Source organism: Akebia trifoliata, chromosome 2 (assembly GCF_017979445.1).
Source record: "Akebia trifoliata isolate Shusen 1 chromosome 2, ASM1797944v1, whole genome shotgun sequence".
NCBI classification, from domain to species: Eukaryota; Viridiplantae; Streptophyta; class Magnoliopsida; order Ranunculales; family Lardizabalaceae; genus Akebia; species Akebia trifoliata.
In genome coordinates this window covers 6,124,520-6,148,114 of record NC_141376.1, presented here as the reverse complement: position 1 = coordinate 6,148,114, position 23,595 = coordinate 6,124,520, and the positions used below count along the sequence as shown (strand labels likewise).

Here is a 23,595-nt window from a genome sequence, read left to right as displayed (position 1 = left end):
GTCTACGTGACATAGACATGTTTTAATTGGAGATAAAAACACATGGGACTGCATGCCACGATCAAATGGCTTGGTTAGCAGTCCGATGTATTTTAACTCCAATTAAAATGTGCCCCAGACACTAACACCTTACCGGATTTGTGATTCTTGGTTATTTATTTAGTTTATGAATTTTGTTAACTTGTACCCTAAGGGCACACGTTAAAGTGCAATAACTACAGTTTGAAAATTGGATTTTGTATTGAAAATACTCGTAGAATTTATTTTTATCAAAATACCCGTCAAAAGTGTATTTATTACACTTTTAACGTGTTCTCCAGGCTACACGTTAGTTTATGATTATGTAGTACTTTTTATAATTTAATTGAGAGAGAATTACCCCGCAGCCCTAACTGTTGCACTTTTATTACAAAAAACTCCTTTAGTGTACAATTCTAAGGGAATCTTGCTTTACGAAGTCCAATACCAAGCAAACCCTGGAGTGTGATACATGTCGTAAATTTCTAATTTTTTACAGTTAATTTGTTACTTTAAATACTTTGGAGTGGAGTCTAACCACATTAATTTGTGGTGTTCAAAAACATGATCTGACATACAAAATTATAAAGGATAAAATTTTAAGAATTTTAAAAAAATAATTAATTTTCACCTTTGAATTTTAATTTTAAATTTGAGAGTTTGACATCCATTTTCAACATCTACTATCACGATCAAAATGATTTTTTTCCTTTTAATTTTTCTGTTGAATCTGAGTTTTTACATGCAATCTAGAAGTATGTTTTGTTGGATTGCTAATTTGATTGTCCATGTGGGCCTAATGATGCTTAGTAAGATTTGAAATCTTATTAAATTAGTAAAGACTTTTAAAAACTCTGTTTTAGAAACATTTTCCCATTAAAGACTTTATGTAACATTCATTACAATTTTTATTCAAAACTATTAGAAGTACCCTTCCCTATATTAAGTTATTAATTTATCCTTTACTATCTAATAAATTATTGAAAATGCCCTAATCCTTGGTGCATTTCTCTTCTCCTCTCTCAAATTTATTAAAAGAAGAGAAATCATAATGCCACCCCAACTTTTACCCCCTAATTTCTTAAATTATTTATTCCATCCCAACTTTTCTCTCAAATCTATTAAAAGAAGAGAGCTGCTATTGGCACCCCAAACATCCCAACTCTAAAATGTTGATATGATCGAATTTTCTTACTCGACCTTTTTTTTATTAAAGTAAGATTTTATAATTGAGAATACAATTACAGATCAAACTCTTTTCATTGGTTATGCAATTGCAAATTGTCATCTGATCTTTTAATACTACACTTTAAATATTACTAAGTTTTGGCTCAAATTATAATCTCAACATTACCAACCATTACAACATCCACCAAACAATTTTAGCAGTTGTGGTGGCTTCAAATGTTAGTGGGAACATCATTTTCTCCCCCCAAACCTTCCCCCTATAATCATTGCACTTGATTAAGAATGTCATAGAAGATTTTATAATATAGCTTTTATGTCATAGTAGCTTACTAAGTTAGTAAGGCTATGTTAACTCTTTAATATTGTAATATGAGTTGAGTCTACGTGTGAAACGCACTCCAACACCACTCCTTTAAAAAAAAAAAAAAAAAAATGCAACAATTGATCTACCTGTAAAACTCTCTTTGTTTGAAGTTCAGTGGGTATGATTTCCTCTGTTTGAGAACATGAGGTGGCATTTCTAATATCAAAATAAAAATCTAGTTATGAATCACTAATTTTTAATTACATTTTTAAGGAAGTTCAGTCGGCCCAACTAATAACCTCTGCCCAAATTACTAAAAGAGGACCACAAATCTTGGGAGAGAGAGAGAGATATATATATGTTCTTGGGTATCTAAAAAGATAACAGTCAATAAAATTTTTTTTAGAATAAATCATACCTATTTAGAATTCGATGAAGACAATGTTGAACAAGATTAATGGAGTTTTTAATTTTGCTGTTTGGAATTTGGAGAAGACGTCTAGGGATCCATTTAGATATTTTAGATTTTAAAACTACTACTTTAGGTGTTTTAGTTTAAAAAGGTATTTTAGGTATTTTTAACGATAATAAGATGGAAATTTCAAAAGACCTTGAAAAGGATAACATTTCAAAAATTGGGTCTTTAAAGGTCCATATTCTATAATTAAGGATTTTTTGGTCCGTATATTAAGAAATGTGGCTCAAAGAGTAGTTTTCCCCTTATTAAAATGATCATTTTTATTACAAAAGCTCCCTTAGAGTTGTGACAACTCCAAGGGAGCCTTGTCTTATGAAGTTTGTTATCCACCAAATCTTATATTATCAAATTTGTTGAGTTATGATCCATAACCATGGGCGGATTTATAGTGGGGGCACTTGCCCCCCACATGAATTTTCGAAGTCGACGGATTAGTGAGCTATTGCGATAGATTTTAACAGCGGTTAAAAAAATCTGTCACTATTACCCTTGCAAAAAAAAAAAAAAAATCCACTCTTAATTGCCTCACATCTATTTTTTCCACTCTTAGTTGTCCCTACAAAAGTATTTCTACTCTTGGTTGCCCCCCCACATGGGCAAAATATTGGCTCTGCCCTGTGACCATAACGGTGTCCCACTCCTATAATAAAGGTGAAGTGTCTACATGACACGTTTTTGTTGGAGTTTAAAACGTTTTTTATTAAGCTCGAAAATAAATTTTTTGTTTGACACTTTTTATTTTCTCCCGGATCTGAATTTTTCCATAAAAGCTATAGAGGCTGTGGTGTTGGGTTTCAAATTTGATAATCAAGTGGTCCCAAAAACTCTTCATCACATGCGAAATCTGACAAAGTTAGTCCTGTCCAGTCAACCAGAGTCATAGAGTAAGGTTTGTTGGTACTAAGTATAAAGTACGAAATTTTTTGTGGGATAAATCTCTCTATATTTAATTCGCAAAAATAACAAAAATGCTATTTATGGTCAAATAAATTGAAAAAATTAACAATTTAGTTCTTTCTTAAATATATTTTTGTAAAATTTAATCGTATAATATTTCACTTGCAAGTTGCAACATTCATTAATCTTACAGTTATTATAAAAACGAGGAAGAGATTGCCTTTGTCATGAGGTTTATACTTTAGAGTAAGGGTTCCTTGGAGTCTTTTCTCCTCGATTATTGTGTGGGTGATTTTTGAGGCAATGGAGGAGCTGGAGGGGTTCCTAATGCAGGATGATGAAGAGGAACTAAACAATAGGCCCGAAAATCTTTCCATAGGCAACCATTTGAATTTTCGTGTCGATGATTGGTGGGACGACGAGTTGATGGATCTTGGTGGATTTGATTCAAACATCCTCACTCTCTTGGAAGAAGATGAATTTCTTATGCAACCAAAATTACCCATTGGATTTACAAATAACGAGGAAGAATTTAACTTTCTTCCTTGTCAGTATCTACAACAAGAACAACAACAACAACAAGAACAAGTGGATGAAGAGGAGGGTGAAGAACTTGGTGTTGAGAGGGAAGATAAAAATCCCAATGAAGGTAGTAGCAAGAATTTCGTGTCGGAGCGCAATAGGAGGAAACGGTTGAATGGGCAACTCTTCAAATTGAGGTCTCTTGTCCCTAACATTACCAAGGTTAGGTAGCGTTCATTTATTATATGTTAAACATATTCCATTTGTGTGATTAATTAGGAAACCTTATCAATGATAATTGAAATAAAAGAATAAAGATTATATTCTAATAATTTTGTAGATGCATATTTTTTCAGATGGATAAGCAATCGATACTTGTAGATGCTCTTGCTCATCTACAAACCACACTCCAACAGATAGAGAAGGAAACGGAGAAAAATGAGCCGTCCTTAGTCAAGAACTCCTCTTGTTCTACTTCTTCCCTGGTGAGGGACGAAGACCCACTAGTGCAAACTCAACAATTTTATGGTTGTGCAGTTCTCCCAGTTATATCACAGGTACAATGAATTTAATACTTCGATTCTACATTTTTAGTATAATGGGTAATGAATTTCTTGACTGCTAATAAACTTGAAGTGGTCGTCCATCTTTCAGGACCGATGAGTATTAATATTTGAGTCTAATCTGGTTATGCCTTTAACACACCCTTAATTATTTAAAAAGCTCTTAAATGAAATATATTAATTATTTGTGTTTTATTTGAGTATCATCCTACATATGTAGGTAGAATGTGAGATGTTAGATAAAGAGAGCGTCATGGTGAAGATCGGTTGCAACAAGGCAATGGGAGCATTGGGTGTAGTGCAACGGGTGATCGAAATGCTAGGCCTTGATATCACATGCATCTCAGTCAGTGAACACAACCAAGACAACATGCTAACCACAGCTTTTCTTCGTGTAAGTTTAGCTGCAACGTGGACAAAATATATATGTACACCCACGGGATGGTTCAAGGGACAACAATTGAACAACAATGGTTTTTTGCAATCCACTTTTGAGCATGTTAGAAGCTTTGAATGAGTTGATTTTTGGTGAGGATAATTTTCTTTTCATAGAGATCATCCTCACAGAAAATCAATCCATTCCGAAACTTCTAACCCCATCAAAAGTGGTTTACAAAAACTAGACGGTCTATGATTCTTCAACTCATAAACATAGGGTTAGGAGTTTCAGAATGTGCTGATTTTTGGTGAGAATGATCTTCTCATCATAGAGATCATCTTCACCAAAAATCATCCCTTAGCTTTCAAAAACTTCTAACCCATGTTGGACAAAATGAATTGGCCAAATAGTTGCCACTAGAACGAAACCTTATATATATATATATATATAGATATTAATCTTTGTATAATTAAGTTGATCTCTTGATTATATTTCGGTGAGGGTGTGCAGGTTAAGAAAAAGGGTATAGTGACTCAAGAAAAGCTCCTGCACCGCATCATGGCGAATGCTAGACAATTGGCTCTCCTTATTCCCCCCCATTCTTGATACTTTCAGATTGATGGATTGGCTTCTTTTTTTTTTCCTTCTTTACCATCTCAAACACAATGCTTAATTTCCTCAATAATGTCCAGCTTAATTCAAAGTTTTGGATTCTTTTTCTAATGATTTGAAGTTTACATTTGTTTTAAATTATGACTTTCTTGCAGACAATAAAATTGCATTCTAGAGAAGCACCTTAGACCAACTTTCTACTTTCAGCATTTGCAAAAAATAGTTTTTCTTCCCAATTTCCATGTTGTCTACAAGTATAAACCCTTATCCCACCCTGCTCTTCTTCTTCTTCTTCTTCTTCTCGTTTTGGGTTACAATTGGGCCCACCAGTATCCGATTGACTGTATATGCCATCATTGTAGGTCAATCACTTAGTCGTCAAGAAGTCAGTGGTCAAATATTTTTTTTATCTACTCTTAATAATTTAAAAAAATTAGTTTTTTTTTTTTTTAATTTTAAACAAAGAATATTGATTAAAGATTGATCTTTGTGGATCAATGATCTTTAAAAATTAATCATGATGGTGATCTATCTCATAGTTTTTGTGAATGACCATTTTTTTTATCTTTTGAAAACCAATATTCAATTACTTAAAAAAAAATTTAGATTACATGTAATTCACTGAGAGAAAATGCATCTCTTACTCTCCTATTTTATTACACACCAACTTTTACTTACACGACTCCAATCTAATGTAAACATTTTTCCAAGGGGGCGGTGGGTGTGACCAAGGGATTAGTCTCACACAAAGGGCGGGGATACCCACAATAACGAAAAAAAATGTAAACAACCTATTAGTTCCAAAAGGATTGGTGTGTTGTAAGTAAAAGTTGGTGTGCTAATAGAATCTGTCTTTATGATTGGTGTATGATAATGAAAAGTTCTTGTGGCACCCACACACATACATCCACCTGAGTTACGACATTCTTCTTTTAAGGTGATAATGAAAAGTTCTTGTGGCTCCCACACACATACATCCACCTGAGTTATGACATTCTTCTTTTAAGGTGATATTGAAAACCATAATTAACTAATAGTATATCATGAGGGAAGACATGGGCGGATTGAAAGAAAAGGTTCTCACTCATACCATCCACAGTTATTTATTGAATAGAATCGTGACCATCTGACTACCCCAGGTGGTGAACTCAATTGATTAACCTAACGTGACAAGTTCGAACCGTGGATCTGTGCTCCTAGAGATACATGACTGCACTTCCCCATTTAAAAATGTGTATCTCAAGGGTGTCGTGTATCTCAAGGAGTGCAGATCTACGATTTCTGAACTTATCATGTCAGATAGTTGATTGAGTATGCCACGTGGGGTATTCAGATTATCACGACTCTATTGAATACTGATTTTTTGACGTCCTCTCTGACATACACCTCCTACACCCATATCATAGAATCTTAGATCACTTGCCTTGATATATGTAGAATCATAAATCTTTTTTTGTGTATCCCAAGGCAAATGATCTATGATTTTATGATGGGGTATGTCAGATTATCACGACTCTTATTTATTACATGATTGGTATGTGATAATGAAAAGTTGTTGTGGCGGATATGAGAAGGCTTGGCAATATTATTTATTCTCTTCTGATGTTGGCAAATATACTAGTTCCCCCTCCCCCTTTCATATAAGCCAAAGGATCAATAAAGGTGAAATGGGCATTATAATGCACATAATATGATAATGAAGTACGGTAAAATTAAAATTCACATCGATTCTCACTTTGATGATTTGGAGGTGTGAATCGATGTGAATTTTAAAATCACTCCAGCACGACTCATTTTTTTCCCCTTTTACGAATAGAATGCATTGTAAATCAACAGACTATCAAGAATTTTCGAATAAGGGCAAAAAAAATAACTGCATCTATAAGCTTCATGCTAAAGAGGTCCAATCATGAGATCTAAAGCTGGACGTTATTAAGAAAAGTATTCTGTTCACGTCTTTACGATAAAAAAAATACAACATCACCTCCAATCCATCACTACCAAGGTTGCACTAGGCGATGTAAGGAATTTTGTGCTCCATTAATTGACCAAAAGTATTAGGCAGAATCGGGAGGAACGAGACCCAATTGTGTAGCATCCACCATGACGCGGTGTAGGAGCTTTTCTTGAGTCACAACTCCCTTTTTCTTAACCTGCATCACACCCTCACCCAAATATATTTAAGATATCAACTTAATGAAACAAAGATTAAAATGCATATTTAGCCCATGTTTACAGCTAAATTTACAAGAAGAAAAGCTGTCGTTAGCATGTTGTCTTGGTTGAGTTCAGTGACTCAGATATATGTGATATCAAGGCCTAGCATATGGATCACCCGGTGCACTAGACCCAATGCTCCCATTGCCTTGTTGCAGCCAATCTTCACTATGAATCTCTCTTCATCCAACATCTCACCTTCTACCTACAAAGTATGATACTCAGGTACTCTTAAACCACACACAAAGAAATATCTTTCATTAAGAGATTTTCAAATAATTAAGGGTGTCTAATAGTTCAAATTGAAGTATTAAATTCACCACACCTGTGAATAGCTGGAAGAGCTACACAACAATCAAATTGTTGAGCTTGCACAGGTCGGGATTTGTTGACCCTCACAGACAAAGACGTAGAATCTATGCAGGAGGAGGACGAAGACGGCTCACTTTTCTCCATTTCCTTCTCTATCTGTTGGAGTGTAGTTTGATAATGTACATGTTATTTTTATTTTATCACTTCCTATGGTTTCAATCCATCATTTGTACAATATTTCATCAATTCCATGAAAATTATATTAATTTTGTGAAACATATGCATTTTCAGAGTTATACCAAAATAGACACAGAAACATAAAATTTAACAGCGTGGCAAGCTGGTGATACTAAATTTGACTGTTGGACGATTTTTTTTAAAACAGTTTTGAGTGATCCTATTAAAAGGAGAGAATACGACAATAAGGGAATGCTGCACGTCAACGATTGCGGTCTATTTGTAAGGAAATTTAGTCCCTCTTTCAAATGCGTTTTAGCTGAATGTAGTTTTTTTTTTCACTTCCACTTGATACAACCCATTCTGTAATTTGCAGGAGTACCTTAACAGACACAAGGGTCTGATCTTAACATGCAATGGCCTTGGAATCAAACACTCAATATGGTAAGTTAAAACAGAATGCACATACACCCCAGGCAGCACATTCACATACCACTGCTCTCCCTAGGTTGGTCTGTAGGTTAATGTGGAGTCGGCTTACTGTACGTATATATTTTTATGCCATCATACAACTTGAAAACTGCTACGTAGTCAAGTAACTACATAGTCCCTGTTATCATTATGTCTGGACAGGTTTTTTTTTTTTTTTTGCATCTCCAGTTGTCTGGGTTTGTGATTTCGACCAAATGATCAAGTAGGATTAAGTAAGTGGGAAGTGACCAGTCAATGAAGAATGATCCATATTCAATGTATGGATGGGCCATCCGCCACGTTAAACAAAAAATTCAGTGAAGGCTACAGCGTCAGATTATAATTATCGAATCAGAGGAGTGAAGACTGATATATAGTCAATAAGGCCGGTCGTAGTTCCCAAGCCCGATCTGGTCCTTAATATGGATCGTGACCAGCATAGTCTGATTACTAAATAGACCTCATAGTGCAACCTTACTATGTCCATGATTGCCTAGACCAGAACAAAACCTGGCCCATTGACAGCCTTTGTTACTGGTAATCTGTTTCGTCTTCCCTCTCATTTCCATAGACCTGAACACTATAATTTTCCTTATTATCATTGTCCTTGATTTGCCTTGCAAATAAATAAATGGGTTCTTTGTTAGATGTTTATGTCCTTGCTGTTCTTTGACCAGAATCTATTTCCTCTTGCCTCTTAATTTGGAAATAATAAAAAATAATTAATTTGTTTGAAAGAAAACTTCACTATGTCATTCCAAGTATGTGGCTAGAATCTTACATTTTTAAGTTTTACTACTTTTAAATAAATAAATATTTTTTTTCTTAAGAATATATATATATATATATATATAAACACTTCCTAGCATGATATTTAAAATTGTTATTTAGGGTTGGCTTTGCTTGAGGGAATCCCATCTATTTCTGCACTTTCATTTCTAAAACAGCCAAGACTTTGAATATGGACAGTCACTGAACTTTCAAATCCAAATCCAATGATGAAATACATCTTTTTCGAAATTTGTTAAAATTTTATGGTCTAAATTCATGTGTTGCACTAGATCGTGCTTTTGGGTTTCATATGGACCTGTGGTCTATATATATATGGGTGGTGTTTGGAGGCCCTAAAGAGAGCCAAACAAAAGCATGGGTTAGAAGTTTTCGTAGGAAAGTGAATTCCATTCTTTGATTGCACTTGGAATTTTTTTCTCAAAAATAGCGTTATTTTTTTTTAATGTATTTGGGAATGGTGGTATTTGTGAGAGAATAACACTAGGAGACGAGAAAATCATTTTCATGAGAGGTTGGGATGGAAAAATATTTTATCAAGGTGAAAATATTTTATACATGACCCAAGTATGTTAGATTGCACATGAAAGATAGGGTGTAAAATTATTTTCCTTGAAAAATGGTATTCTCTATGTGTTTGATTGCATTTTTACATGAAAAATGACTTTTCACCCTCCTAAAAAAGTCTCACAAAATCTGAATTTTATTTTTTCACGTATACTCATGAAAAAATGAAATCTATTTTTATTTTTCATCTCAAATCAAAATCATAACTTCATCTTTTATTCTTTTCCATCATCATTACCACCATAGCTACAATCACATTCACCTTCTCTTTGTCGTCGTTGTTGTCGACCACTGCCGTCCTCTCTCTCTCTCTCTCCTCCCCTAAAAAAATGAAATCCCTCTTTCTTTTTCTTTTTCTTCTTTCTCTTCCTCTTCCTACCCTTCCTCTCTCCGGCCCTGCTTTTTTCCCTTTCCTCTCCTCTTCTTCTTCGTCCTTTTTCCTCTTCCTCCCTCCGTCACAATCCTCTTTCCCTTCCTCTCTTTCTCCTCGTCCTCCTCCTTTTCTTCTTCCTCAAAAATTTTTCATAATTTTTTTCTAGATGAAATCAAACCATGAAATTTGATTTTTCAACCTTATCCATTTTTCACCACTATTTTCTATGGATTTGAAATTCCATGAAAAATCACTGTTCATACAATCAAACATACTAAAAATTGTGTTCTCTGATAGAAATCATTTCCCACCTATTTTCAAGGTAAAATAATGCTTGGTTCGAAAAATATTATTGATTCTCAATTTTCCAACTTCTTAGATTTGTGTTCCAAACATATTGTTTCGATTAAAAGTAACCCATGAATATGTAACAATAGGTCAAGGACTAATATTCTATGCGCCCAGTATAAGGACAATGTCTAATCGTTCAATCTTCTTCTTCAAATTCAAATTTCAATTATATGAAAAATTGATTATAACTTTTAAGCTTTCTAAGCATCTAGTGCACTAATAACTTGGAATACACTTTTTTGGGATAAAAAGTACGAAAATAGCTAAATTTTTATAACCTAATTATCTGTATGGATGATCAACACTCTACCTAGTGTGAGTGATAAGTTGTATCTCCTCTTTGTTGGAGTTAGTGAGTTTAAATTCCTCTCGTTACAGTCATAAAAATAAAATATAAATTTAGGCTGAGATGGCACAATCTCCACCGTTGATCACCTTCCATGTTCATTTGATTCCAAGTGCCAGTAGGCTCATAGACCCCCATCTCATCTAACATGCGCCATCTTCTAGTCCACTAATGGGTTGGCCGGTCCTACCTCTTGTGGTCCGAATATTTGTTGAGCGAAGAATTCACGCTTCTTGATATAATAATATCTCTTAAAAAATGAGTCAACACAAATCCTTTTCCCACCCAGGAAAGCATCATGTAAATAAGAATGCATTTTGGTTTAGTAAATGTTACAAAGAAGAATTAAAGTGATTTGAGTGTCATGTACCCTCTAAAAGACAAATGCTTTAGGTGGTTGTGATAAGTAAAGCTAGGTTAAATGGTATGTTGATAATGAAATTTCATCTCAACAGTTAGATAAATAGAGATTGCTTGAGTGGAAATGAAGTTTTCATGGATTTGTGGGGTTTAGATATACTGCATTTCAAAATGTGGGTTGAATAGTAAGTAAAACTGGTTTCTTTCATGTACTTTAATTTACATAAAAAAAAAAAAAAAAAAAATTGGTTTGTTTGGAAAAATGGAATTTATGTCGGAATCGGAAAAAAAAAATAAAAAAAATATTCCTTCAAGTTTATTTTTCATGCTTTTGATGGGAACCATTCCAAGAATCATTTCTTTAATTTCTTGTTTTTTAAGTAATTTCAGGAAGGGGGTGGGGAGAAGGGGGAAGATTCTTGATTGATTTATGTGATTTTTGAGGTATATTGGGACCCAGTTTTTGTTGATATGTGGAAGGGTATCTCGAGTCTCTTAGATTATGGGTCTGGTTAACGTGTGCCATAAATACACCATGGAAATTGAATTTTGTATTGAAAATACCCTTAAAAAATTATTATTTTTACCAAAATGCCCTACGATTCTGATTTCCAAAGTGTGTGGCCCTAGGGCACACGTTAACAAAACCCTAGATTATTTGGGAAGGGATAAATCTAGACATATTTTTAAAAGCACAAATCACTCCAACCAAATCAACCGTGGTATCACTACATGAAAACTAGAATTGACAAGAAAATTTGAAGTGCCAAGGTCCATGAATTTAAAAAATCGAATTTCGACGGTCCTATTGAAATTTTTTATGTTCCCCAGATTAGACAACTTAGAATTGTCAAATTTCTCTCATCCTTCGTGCATTTGATGGTTTCAGTAAGTCAAAGATAAAAAATTGATAGTGAAAATTTTGACTCCTTGAGCTGTTGAATATGGACTTTTTCATGTTATGCATGACAAATTTGACATATTCTTAGTCCGTTCATTGGTTCAGTTTTTAAAACATTGTTTTAAATCCAACCTGGTTGAGAAAAATTGAAATAAATTCCTATAAGATCAATATTGATACTTAGGAAGTTTAAATTTTTTTTTTTCCCTTTTATCTCAATCATCTGTTCAATGAACATGATTGAGATTAGAAAAGTCTTTTTCACTTCAAAGAAAAACTATAATTATAATAAATCAAGTAATCAACTAACATTTACCCAATTAAACATAGGTAGATACATTTAATTATCGGAAAGGTTCAAGGAATAACAAGTGTGACAACGGCTATTATAAATCACTTTTGATGGGGTTAGAAATTTCAGAATGGACTAACTTTTCGTGGGAAATATCTCTATAACGAGGAGATCATTTTTATAAAAAATTAGTACATTCTGAAACTTCTAATCTCAATTTACAAGTAGAAGAAATGGGGACCATCAATAATTTTGTAAATCATATAAGATAAAAAATCGTTGTCAGGATTGTTGTCATACTTATTGTACCTTGAACCGGCACGCTTTAATTATATTTGCATCAATCTTACAATTTTTGTCAATTAATGTCATCTTAAATAATGGTGCTGGGCAATCGATGAACTAGTTGAATATATGAAGTACTCCAATTGATGTGCATCTTGACATCTGTTTTTATTTCACTACAAAACAAAGATCAAGACTGAATAAGGTGGCCGCGTCACATGCAAAAGAAAATTATAGTTTCCTACTCCAAAAACAAATAAACAGACAACAAGTTAAAAGACGCCGACGCCAAAATTAACAACCCATTTTGCCATATTATGAGATTAAAAAAAGAATAATTTATCAAAATGGTACAATTTTCAAAATTAATTATCAAAACAGTAAACTATAGCAATTAATTTCAAAAATAGTAATGTTACTGTTTTCAGAATTAATATTTTTACCAAAATGGTAAAATGTAAAATTTTTTATACAGAAAATACACTTTTTTTGTTTTACATATGTATTTACCATTTTAACCTTAGAAATAAATTAAAATCCAACTAAATCTTTTTTTTCTTTTTAATCTTCCCAACACTAAATAAAAATATGAAAGAGGAGAGGATTTTTTCATAATTTTAGTCAAAAAATAAAAAAAGCTATTTTCGGTAAAAAAAATTACATTTTACTATTTTTACCGTTTTGGTAAAAAATATTAATTCCAAAAACGGTAAAATTATCGTTTTCGAAATTAATTGCTACAGTTTACCGTTTTGGTAAATAGTCAAAATGTGGTGCATGTTTTGGTAAATTTGCCTTAAAAAAATCTAAAATCAATTTGCTAATTTGATCACTAAATCGATTTCATATATTTTTCTATCTTACTGGTTGGGGGAAGAAGGTAGAAAATGATTTTCATTAAATAAATATGAAAAATGCACGCATCAACTGAGATTATGGCTCTTAATAGAATCGAAAAGGCAAAATACGACTTCATATACTTGAAATAAGGCTTGTTTTAAAATGGACGTGTAATTTTCAAATTTCTCATGTTTGTTTGTTTTGTTGAATAAAAAAACAAAAAAGGAAGTTGAGATTGTTATCCAACAAATTTGAAGGGCATATGATTAATTGTACTGAAAATTGGTAGAAAAGATTGCATTTTATAAGAAAACCATTATTTTTAAGAAAATGTTTTTTTTTTCTTGGGAAGATATTTTCTAATCCAGTCCCTCTAACAAAATGATTTCTCCTCAGGATTGGAAAACATAATCTGAAACTTCGAAATCCATCAAAAGTTGTTACTAATTATTGGTAAAAAATTGATGGTCCACATTCTAAATCACTTTTGATGGGGTTAGAAGGTTCAGACTGGGCTGATTTTTTGTAAGGACGATCTTCTCATTATAGAGATCATTCTCACAAAAAATCAGCTCAGTCCAAAGCTTCTAACCCATATTTTAAAAAACCATTGATTTTACATATGTTTTTACTTATGTCCCATGAACCGTCCCCTTTTACATAATATCCATTTTTAATTATAAATACAAAATTTATTATAAAAATCTCCTTGATTATGGTTAGTGTGATCTAACATGTCTTTGTTTTAGTTCCCACATGTTCTCATGGTTTACGGGCTATTCCCAAACCTTCTTCCCTCTAATATCTACCATTGGTCTTGAATCTCAGGCTTATGGTTTCTAATTCTAGTTGGATTAAAGCTCAGGCTCACCATAGAAATTATTTGCAGAGTATTTATGCAGTTTTGAGTTGAGAGAGGGAGAGGGGAAGAAAGGTTATCCACCACATGTCTTGCCTTGTCTCGTCTTACAGAAAGAGAGAGAGAGAAAGAGGAAAAAAGAAGAAGAAAAGAGATGTCTCGTCTTTATTAGAAAGAGAGAGAGAGAGAGGGGGGGAGGGGGAGGGGGAGGGGGGGATATGTCTTGTCTTTATTTAAGAGAGAGAGAGTGTGTAAGTGAGTTGTCTTTATAATAAAGAGAGAGAGAGAGAGAGAGTGATTGTCTTTTATATATATATATATATATATATATATATATATATATATGGATGGCGTTATTACAACCCCCATTACGACCCTCATTACGACTCACCGTTTGTCTTATATGGGCAAAAATGTTTGGAATGGGCTGATTTTTTGTGAGGATGATCTCTGTGATGAGGGGATCATCCTGGCAAAAAATCATCCCATTCCAAAACTTCTAACCCCATCAAAATTGATTTACAAAAATTGGACGGTCTGTAATTTTTCAACAAAAATCGGACGGTCTAGAAGTTTTGGAATGGGATGATTTTTTGCCAGGATGATCTCCTCACCATAGGACAAAACACGTTTGTTAAAGTGTAGGGTAAAGCTTAGGGTGGGGAACAGGACCTATATATATATATATATGGGAAATGTTCAGCACCCTAAGTTTTACCACACATTTTAACAAACGTTTTTTGTCCTACATGGGTTATAAGTTTTGGAATGAGCTGATTTTTGGTGAGGATGATCTCTATGATTAGAAGATCATCCTCCCTAAAAATCAGCCCATTCCGAAATGTTTAGCCCCATGTTTACACGTTGAAAAATCGTGGACCGTCCAATTTTTGTAAATCATTTTTGATGGGGTTAGAAGTTTTGGAATGAGCTGATTTTTGGTGAGGATGATCTCCTCACCATAGAGATCATCCTCACCAAAAATCAGCCCATTCCAAAACTTCTAACCCATGTAAGACAAAACACGTTTGTTAAAATGTGTGGTAAAACTTAGGGTGCTGAACGGGACCCTATATATATATATAGGGTCAGGTTCAAGGGCCATATGAGAAAACATATGAGAAAACTTTCGACGGTAAATAAAATTTTAAAATATGGGTTAGAAATTTTGGATTGAGCTGATTTTTTGTGAGGATGATCTCTATGATGGAAAGATCATCCAAAAAAAAAAAAATCAGCCCAATCTGAAACTTCTAACCCCATTAAAAGTGATTTAGAATGTGGACCGTCGATTTTTTACCAACTTTTATCACAAATTTGTAAATTACTTTTGATGGATTTAGAAGTTTCTAATTGAGCTGATTTTTTGTGAGGATGATCTTCTCATCATAGTGACCATCCTTGCAAAAAATTAGCTCAATCCAAAACCTCTAACCCTTACTTGAAAAACGAAAGTTTTCTCATATGTTTTCTCATATGGCCCTTGAACCTGACCATATATATATATATATATAGATAGGGAGGCGTTCGGAGCCATCTGTTTTAACAATTGTTTTAACAAAAGAAGCTCCATCGTTGGATTTGGAGGAGTTGGACGGTCAAGATTGAATGTTGCAGCGATCCACGTTTAAATTATAAATTATTCATTATTTACAGCGCCATCCTTCAGCAAAATGATTTTTAATGCTACCTCCCTAATAAATTTAAATCCCAAACGAAACAGAGACGTGTTTCTCTGTCTCCTTCACCTTCGAACAAAATCAACTCTCAACCCTCTCTCTCTCTCTCGTCTCCTTCTCCCTGATCTCCCTATAGGCAATTCGACCATGACGTTCTCTCTCTCTCTCTCTCTCTCTCTCTCTCTCTCTCTCTATTGTCTCCTTCTCCCTAATCAATCTTCATTTTTAATGCAAAGGTACATCAAGAGGTGGGGTGATTGATTACATGGAAAGAGAACAAGAAATGAAAGCTTTGGAATTGCATCTCTCTTATTTTTATTAATATTGTTTGCTAGGTTCCAATAAACAAATGGGTTGATACATAGATTTATAGACAAAAGAGAACTACATCAATCAAGACAGAAAGGAAATCTAATCTAAAAATTCTGATTAACCCAAGTCATTTTATTATTTGAAGTTAAATTTACATTTCTCAATCAAAACCTGCAATTTTTTATTTTCTGGGATGTGGGTGACTCAATGTTTTGATTTGGGTGTAAAACTGCACACCAGCCTTGCCTGCAAATCACAAGGACTTTCTGTATGATGCAATTGCAGAATACACCGATCCCAATATTTAACCAACTAGAAAAGCTGAATATATTTGTCTTACCATAGAAATTGAGATCGCCTGCAAAAGATACCTTTGATCAAGTGAATGAGAAAAAGGGCAATGGAACTGAAATGATAACATTAATGCCTACCTGAATTGATATTAAACCAAATATGAAAAACGATAGAGAGAGTTGTAGAGAGAGAGAGGGTTGAGTTGCTGTGAGAAAGAGAGAGAGAGAGAGAACGAGTTGCAATGAGAGAGATGGATGGTCGGGTTGAGCACGGAGAAGGAAAAGAGAGAACAGAACTCTGTTCTTTTGGGTTATATTCAGTGAGGGAGATAAAACTAAATATGAAAAACGTAAAGGATGGCGCTGTAACTAATGTGATAATTTTTAATTTAACGTAAAATAGATCTCAACCGTTGGATTGTGTCCGATCTAACGGTCCCAGAGAGTTTGCTAAAACGTTTGTTATTTTGGCTGACGCCGAACGGGACCCAGATATATAAATAAAGTAAACCAGACGTGTCTTGTCTTAATTAATGTCTTGTAAGAGAGAGTGTGTAAGCAAGTTGTCTTTATTATAAAGAGAGAAAGAGAGGGATTGTCCTTATATATATATATGGGTCAGGTTCAAACGACAACCATTTCAACACACATATAGACAATGTGTTTTGTCTTATATGAGCAAAAATATTTGGAATGGGCTGATTTTTTGTGAGGATGATCTCTGTGGTGGAGATCATCCTTGCCAAAAATCAGCTCATTATGAAACTTCTAGACCGTCCAATTTTTGTTGAAAAATTATAGACCGTCCAATTTGTGTAAATCAATTTTGATGGGGTTACAAGTTTTGGAATGGGATGATTTTTTGCCAGGATGATCCCCTCATCACAAAGATCATCTCACAAAAAATCAGCCCATTCCAAACATTTTGCCCATATAAGACAAACACGTTGTCGCAATGTGTGTCGTAGGAACCCGACCCTATATATATATATAAAGTAAAACAGATGTGTCTTATCTTAATTAATGTTTAGATATATATAAAAGAAGAGAGTAGCATTCGGATCGGATATTAACGAATTGGATGTAGCGATATCCGAAATCTATTCAAATCTTAAAAATACATCCGAATTCGAATTTGATATCCGAAAATTTAGGATAATATCCAATTTTTCGAATTCGAATTCGGATTCGGATTTCGGATATCCATTGACATGCCTAAATAAGTGTAACAATATCTTTTGTAAACCACTTTTGATGGGGTTAGAAATTTCAGAGTGGACTGATTTTTCGAGGGATGATTTCTATGACAAAAAGATCATATTCGTAAAAAATTAGCATATTCTAAATTTTTTTTTCGATAATAAACTTCAACAAATCTATCTCGAGATTCGTGAAATTAGATCACAAATGATTTTATTGATTTTTGATGAAAATGAGATACAGATCTCAGTGCTATCCTCTGATTAACAATCAAGTATAAAAATAGTGACGTATGTAGCTTTTCTTCTTTCCGGACTTTGCGCTTTATCGGTTGAGAAAGTTGTTTTGACGTTAACTTTATTGTGCTTGATCTTCTGTTAAGATTTTTGTAGATTTTCTTCTCTTCAGGCTTCGTGTTTTATTGGTTGAGAAGGTTTTCTTGGATTTCAAAGAAGGACCTGATGCTTGATTTTCTCTTTAATCGGAGTCCGGATCTCTGAAGAACTTTACTTTATCTCTAGAGGAAGGCTTGAGAGCTTCTTCTTCTCTAGGGGAAGAGCTTTTGTCTTTTGAGAGAAAGTAATCCAAATCCCCTCACAATGAAAGAGGCTATTGTATTTATAGACTTAAAGATAATTTAACTTTCCAATTATATCTCAACTTAAAGAGATTTAATTGGTTTATTTAAAGGTTAAACTTATCCAAATCCAATTTTCAAGGATTCTAAATTCAATTATTAAGGATTCTATGAATTATTATTGGGCCAAACTCATTTATTTGGGTATAAGACCCAATATTTAATATGGATCACTTGAATTTGTTGGATCATAGGTTTTATCTGCGAAAATCCAAAACCCAAATCATATGAGGGCCATCCCGATTAATAGACCTCCAATTTAGACTTGTGGGTCCCATTTTGATTTAACAGGCTTTTTGTTAATTTAAAAAATTACGGGGCTTGTTTAAATTTTGATGCCTACACTTCTAATGGGGACCATCAATAATTTTGTAAATCGTATAAGACAAAAAATCTTCCTTCACCAGCAATTTATCATTGTCAGGATTGTTGCAAGTATCTTCACCAGCACTTTAACTAGTGGTCCTAGGCAAATTGACAAATATCACCTTGGCTTCAATTCCAAATTTCTATTATGTCGCAAAAATACCAATGACCCATCCCAAACATATTACCTACCTAAAAAAGACATCAATAAATACTATTGTCTATTTTAACATAATATCCATTTTTATTTATAAATGCAAAATTAATTATAAAAATCTCCTTGGTTATGGTTGGTGTGATGTAACATGTCTTTGAGATAGATTCCCACGTGTTCTCATGGTTTATGGGCAATTCCCGCACCCAGGTCAATCTTGAGCATGAAACCAAGAAGTAATTCTATCATTCCTTTAGGCATTATCAATCACATTAATGATTACCAGGCTTACAAAATCTTTACGTGGATTATTATTATTCCCAACAATTAACAATGAGACTACTTGCGAGGGTCCTAAAACATTCATATTCCTCAATACCATATCTATAAATATTTCACCTTAAATACTCCGACAGTCAAATTAGTTATTAGATTAGCAAAGTTTCACTTATTTTCTTTTTTTTCGAAGTTTATGGATTAGTAAGTTATTACAACAGATTTTAACGGCAGTAAAAAAAAATCCATCATTATTGTCCTCATAAAAAAATAAAAAAATAAATCCACTCTTAATTGCCCCCACATCTATTATATCCAATCTTAATTGCCCCAACAAAAATATTTCTACTCTTGGTCGCCCCCACATGGAGAAAATATTGGCTCTGCCTTGTGACCATAATGGTGTTCGGCTCCTATAATAAAGGTGAAGTGTCTACATGACACATTTTTGTTGGAGTTTAAAACACCTAGGACTCTTAACTATATCGTGCATGCAGCCCAATGTGTTTGAACTCCAATAAACCACATACACACCCAATTACGTTGTTATAGGAACGGGACACTGTTCTGGATCACGACTCCAAGTTTGTTACCTAGCAAACCTTAGAGTGAGGATCCACATCATAAAATTCAAATTAATGCTGTTAACTAGTTACTTAAGATACTTTGAAGTGAATACGGTGTCCAAAAATATGATCTGATCCCATAGGCTTATAAATGATAAAATTGTAATTAAAAACTTTGAAAAACAATTTGAAAAAAAAAAATTCATCGTTGAATTTTCATTTTAAATTTGAAAGTTGGTAGCAATCATTTTTCAACACTTTCCACGCTTGAAAATAAATTTTTTGTTTGAACCTCTTTTTTTAAATCTCTAGAATCTGAATTTATCCATAAAAGGTGAAAGAGGCTGTGGGGTTGGGTTTTAAATTTGATAATCACGTGGTGGTACCAAAGACTAATATTAAAAATCTGACAAAGATAGTCCTGTCCTGTCCTGAGTCATGAAATAAGGTTGGTTGGTCTTTGTGGCATAACTCTCTATATTTAATTCGTAAAAATAACAAAAATGCCATTTATGGACAAATAAGTTGAAAAAATTAACAATTTAGTTCTTTCTTAAATATATTTTTGTAAAATTTAATCGTCTAATATTTCACTTACAAGTTGCAACATTCATCAATCTTACAGTTATTATAAAAACGAGGAAGAGATTGCCTTTGTCATGAGGTTTATACTTTAGAGTAAGGGTTCCTTAGACTTTTTTCTCTTCGATTATTGTGTAGGTGATTTTTGAGGCAATGGAGGAGTTGGAGGGGTTCCTAATGCAGGATGACCAAGAGGAAATAAACAATAGGCCCGAAAATCTTTCCATAGGCAACCATTTGAATTTTTGTGTCAATGATTGGTGGGATGATGAGTTGATGGATGTTGGTGGATTTGATTCGGACATCCTCACTCTCTTGGAAGAAGATGAATTATTTATGCAACAAAAATTACCCATTGGGTTTATAAATAACGAGGAAGAACCTAACTTCCATCCTTGTCAGTATCTACAACAAGAACAACAACAAGTGGATGAGGAGAAGGGTGAAGAACTTAGTGTTGAGAGGAAAGATAAAAATCCCGATGAAGGTGGTAGCAAGAATTTGGTGTCGGAGCGCAGTAGGAGGAAGCGGTTGAACGAGCAACTCCTCAAATTGAGGTCTCTTGTCCCTAAAATTACCAAGGTTCGGTAGTGTTCATTTATTATATGTTAAAAATATTCCATTTGTGTGATTAATTAGAAAACCTTGTCAATGATAATTGAAATAAAAGAATAAAGATTATATTCTAATAATTTTGTGGATGCATATTTTTTCAGATGGATAAGCAATCGATACTTGTAGATGCTCTTGCTCATCTACAAACTACACTCCAACAGATAGAGAAGGAAACGGAGAAAAATGAGCTGTCCTTAGTCAAGAACTCCTCTTGTTCTACTTCTTCCTTGGTGAGGGACGAAATCCCACCAATGCAAACTCAACAATTTCATGGTTGTGCAGCTCTCCCAGCTATATCACAGGTACAATGAATTTAATACTTCGATTCTAAATTTTTAGTATAATGGGTAACAATTTTTTTGACTGCCAATATTCTTGAAGTGGCCATCCATCTTTCGGGCCGATGAGTATTAATATTTGAGTCTAATCTGGTTATGCCTTTAACACACCCTTAATTATTTAAAAGCTCTTAAATGAAATATATTAATTATTTGTGTTTTGTTTGAGTATCATTCTACATATGTAGGTAGAATGTGAGATGTTAGATAAAGAGAGGATCATGGTGAAGATCGGTTGCAACAAGGCAATGGGAGCAGTGGGTCTAGTGCAACGGGTGATCGAAATGCTAGGCCTTGATATCACATGCATCTCAGTCAGTGAACACAACCAAGACAACATGCTAACCACAGCTTTTCTTCATGTAAGTTTAGCTGCAACGTGGACAAAATATATATGTACACCCACAGACGGTTCAAGGGACAACAATGATGACAACGGTGGTTTTTTTCAAATCACTTTTGAGCAGGTTAGAAGCTTCAGAATGAGTTGATTTTTGGTGAGGATGATTTTCTCATCATAGAGATTATCCTCACAAAAAATCAATCAATTCCGAAACTTCTAATCCCATCAAAAGTGGTTTACAAAAACTAGACGGTCTATGATTCTTCAACACATAAACATGGGGTTAGAAGTTTTAGAATGCGCTGATTTTTGGTGAAAATGATCTTCTCATAATAGAGATGATCTTCACCACAAATCATCCATTTCTGAAACTTCTAACCCATATAGGACAAAAAGTGTAGACCAAATAATTGGCACTTGAACGAGACCTTATATATATATATATAGGGTAGCGTTCAATGGCAAACTTTTTGGCAAAACATTTTTCAAAACATGTTGGAATGGGCTGATTTTTGGTGAGGATGATCTCTACGGTGAGGAGATCATCCTCACAAAAAATCAGCCCATTCCAAAACTTCTAACCCATGTTTACAAGTTGAATAATCGTGGACCGTCCATTTTTTTAAACTTTTTGATGGGGTTAGAAGTTTTGGAATGGGCTGATTTTTGGTGATGATGATCTCCTCACCGTAGAGATCATCTTCACCAAAAATCAGCTCATTCCAAAACTTCTAACTCATGTTTTGAAAAATGTTTTGCCAAAAAGTTAGCCATTGAAAATCAGATATAATACAAAGTTCCAGCGAAAATGAACAACAATCCAAAGAAATTGAAAAATCAATTCAATTTTGTAATAGTAGATGTAGATGTAAATCTGTAAATACATTAACAAAAGAACAGAAAATATTATTTGATTACATAGATAAAGTAGAAAATCCAGAATTACAAAAAGGATATCTTCTACAACTTAGAGATACAATAAAGAAGGAAGAATTAATGATCAAAGATACTCCAGGATATTATAGCCTACAAGAAATATTTGAAAATTTTGAAAAATCACAAGGAAAAGAAACAACAATTCAAGACTTACAAAAAAAGATAAATCAAATAAAAGAAGAAATCAAAAGACTACACATAATAAATAAATGACAACAAGAACAAATAGACATACTAAGTTATAACAACAAACTCAAACACAAATAAATTACAGTAGAAGAAGAAAAAGAAAATTACATACAAATAATAAAAAAAATCCAGTTTCAAAAATGGTTTATAAACATTTAACTAGTAGTCAACAAGGAATTCATGATAACAATTGTAGCCTTAGGGTCCCGTTCAATGGTTAACTTTTTGGCAAAACATTTTTCAAAACATGAGTTAGAATGTGGACCGTCGATTTTTTGTCACTAATTTGTAAATCACTTTTGATGGATTTAGAAGTTTCTGATTAAGCTGATTTTTTGTGAGGATGATCTTCTCATCATAGTGACCATCCTTGCAAAAAATCAGCTCAATCCAAAACCTCTAACCCATATTTTTGAAAAACCATTGTTTTTTCATATGTTTTTACATATGGCCCTTGAACCGCCCCCATCCATATATATATATATATATATATATATAATATATATATATATGTATAGACGTATATAGATCTTAATCTTTGTTTAATTAAGTTGATCTCTTGAATATATTTCGGTGAGGGTGTGCAGGTTAAGAAAAAGGGTGTGGTGACTCAAGAGAAGCTCCTGCACCGCATCATGGCGAATGCTAGACAATTGGCTCTCCTTATTCCCCCCCATTCTTGATACTTTTAGATTGATGGATTGGCTTCTTCTATTTTTTTTTCTTCCTTCTTTTCTATCTCAAACATAATGCTTAATTTCCTTAATAGTGTCCAGCTTAATTCAAAGTTTTGGATTCTTTTTCTAATGATTTGATGTTTACAATTGTTTTAAATTATGACTTTCTTGCAGACACTAAAAGTTGCATTCTAGAGATCCACCTTAGACCAACTTTCTACTTCCAGCATTTGCGAAAAATAGTTTTTCTTCCCAATTTCCATGTTGTCTACAAGTATAAACCCTTATCCCACTACGTGAAAACTGGAAAATTCTACAGAAAAAATTGACG

The 23,595-nt window shown here is 33.5% G+C and overlaps 2 protein-coding genes across 2 annotated transcripts; both read left to right on the top strand.

Moving 5' to 3' along the window:
* Nucleotides 1-3,047: 3,047 nt before the first annotated feature.
* On the top strand, nucleotides 3,048-5,385 carry LOC147409123 (transcription factor bHLH27-like). Its single transcript, XM_086425666.1, has 4 exons — nucleotides 3,048-3,629; nucleotides 3,764-3,964; nucleotides 4,191-4,364; nucleotides 4,860-5,385. Exons 1-4 carry the CDS (start codon nucleotides 3,189-3,191, stop codon nucleotides 4,953-4,955), a joined length of 912 nt encoding a protein of 303 aa, XP_086281792.1. The 5' UTR covers nucleotides 3,048-3,188; the 3' UTR covers nucleotides 4,956-5,385.
* A 14,783-nt stretch (nucleotides 5,386-20,168) lies between these two features.
* On the top strand, nucleotides 20,169-23,394 carry LOC147409122 (transcription factor bHLH27-like). Its single transcript, XM_086459108.1, has 4 exons — nucleotides 20,169-20,748; nucleotides 20,883-21,083; nucleotides 21,308-21,481; nucleotides 23,175-23,394. The coding sequence occupies exons 1-4, from the start codon at nucleotides 20,320-20,322 to the stop codon at nucleotides 23,268-23,270; spliced, it is 900 nt and encodes a 299-aa protein (XP_086315234.1). The 5' UTR covers nucleotides 20,169-20,319; the 3' UTR covers nucleotides 23,271-23,394.
* The last annotated feature ends 201 nt before the right edge of the window (nucleotides 23,395-23,595 follow it).

Excerpts from the sequence above, each read along its gene's own strand:
- LOC147409122 (XM_086459108.1), top strand. The coding sequence starts at position 20,320 with ATGGAGGAGTTGGAGGGGTTCCTAATGCAGGATGACCAAGAGGAAATA. Across the intron at positions 20,749-20,882 it reads TTGTCCCTAAAATTACCAAG|ATGGATAAGCAATCGATACT; the intron begins GTTCGGTAGTGT and ends ATATTTTTTCAG. Across the intron at positions 21,084-21,307 it reads CTCTCCCAGCTATATCACAG|GTAGAATGTGAGATGTTAGA; the intron begins GTACAATGAATT and ends CTACATATGTAG.
- LOC147409123 (XM_086425666.1), top strand. The coding sequence starts at position 3,189 with ATGGAGGAGCTGGAGGGGTTCCTAATGCAGGATGATGAAGAGGAACTA. Across the intron at positions 3,630-3,763 it reads TTGTCCCTAACATTACCAAG|ATGGATAAGCAATCGATACT; the intron begins GTTAGGTAGCGT and ends ATATTTTTTCAG. Across the intron at positions 3,965-4,190 it reads TTCTCCCAGTTATATCACAG|GTAGAATGTGAGATGTTAGA; the intron begins GTACAATGAATT and ends CTACATATGTAG.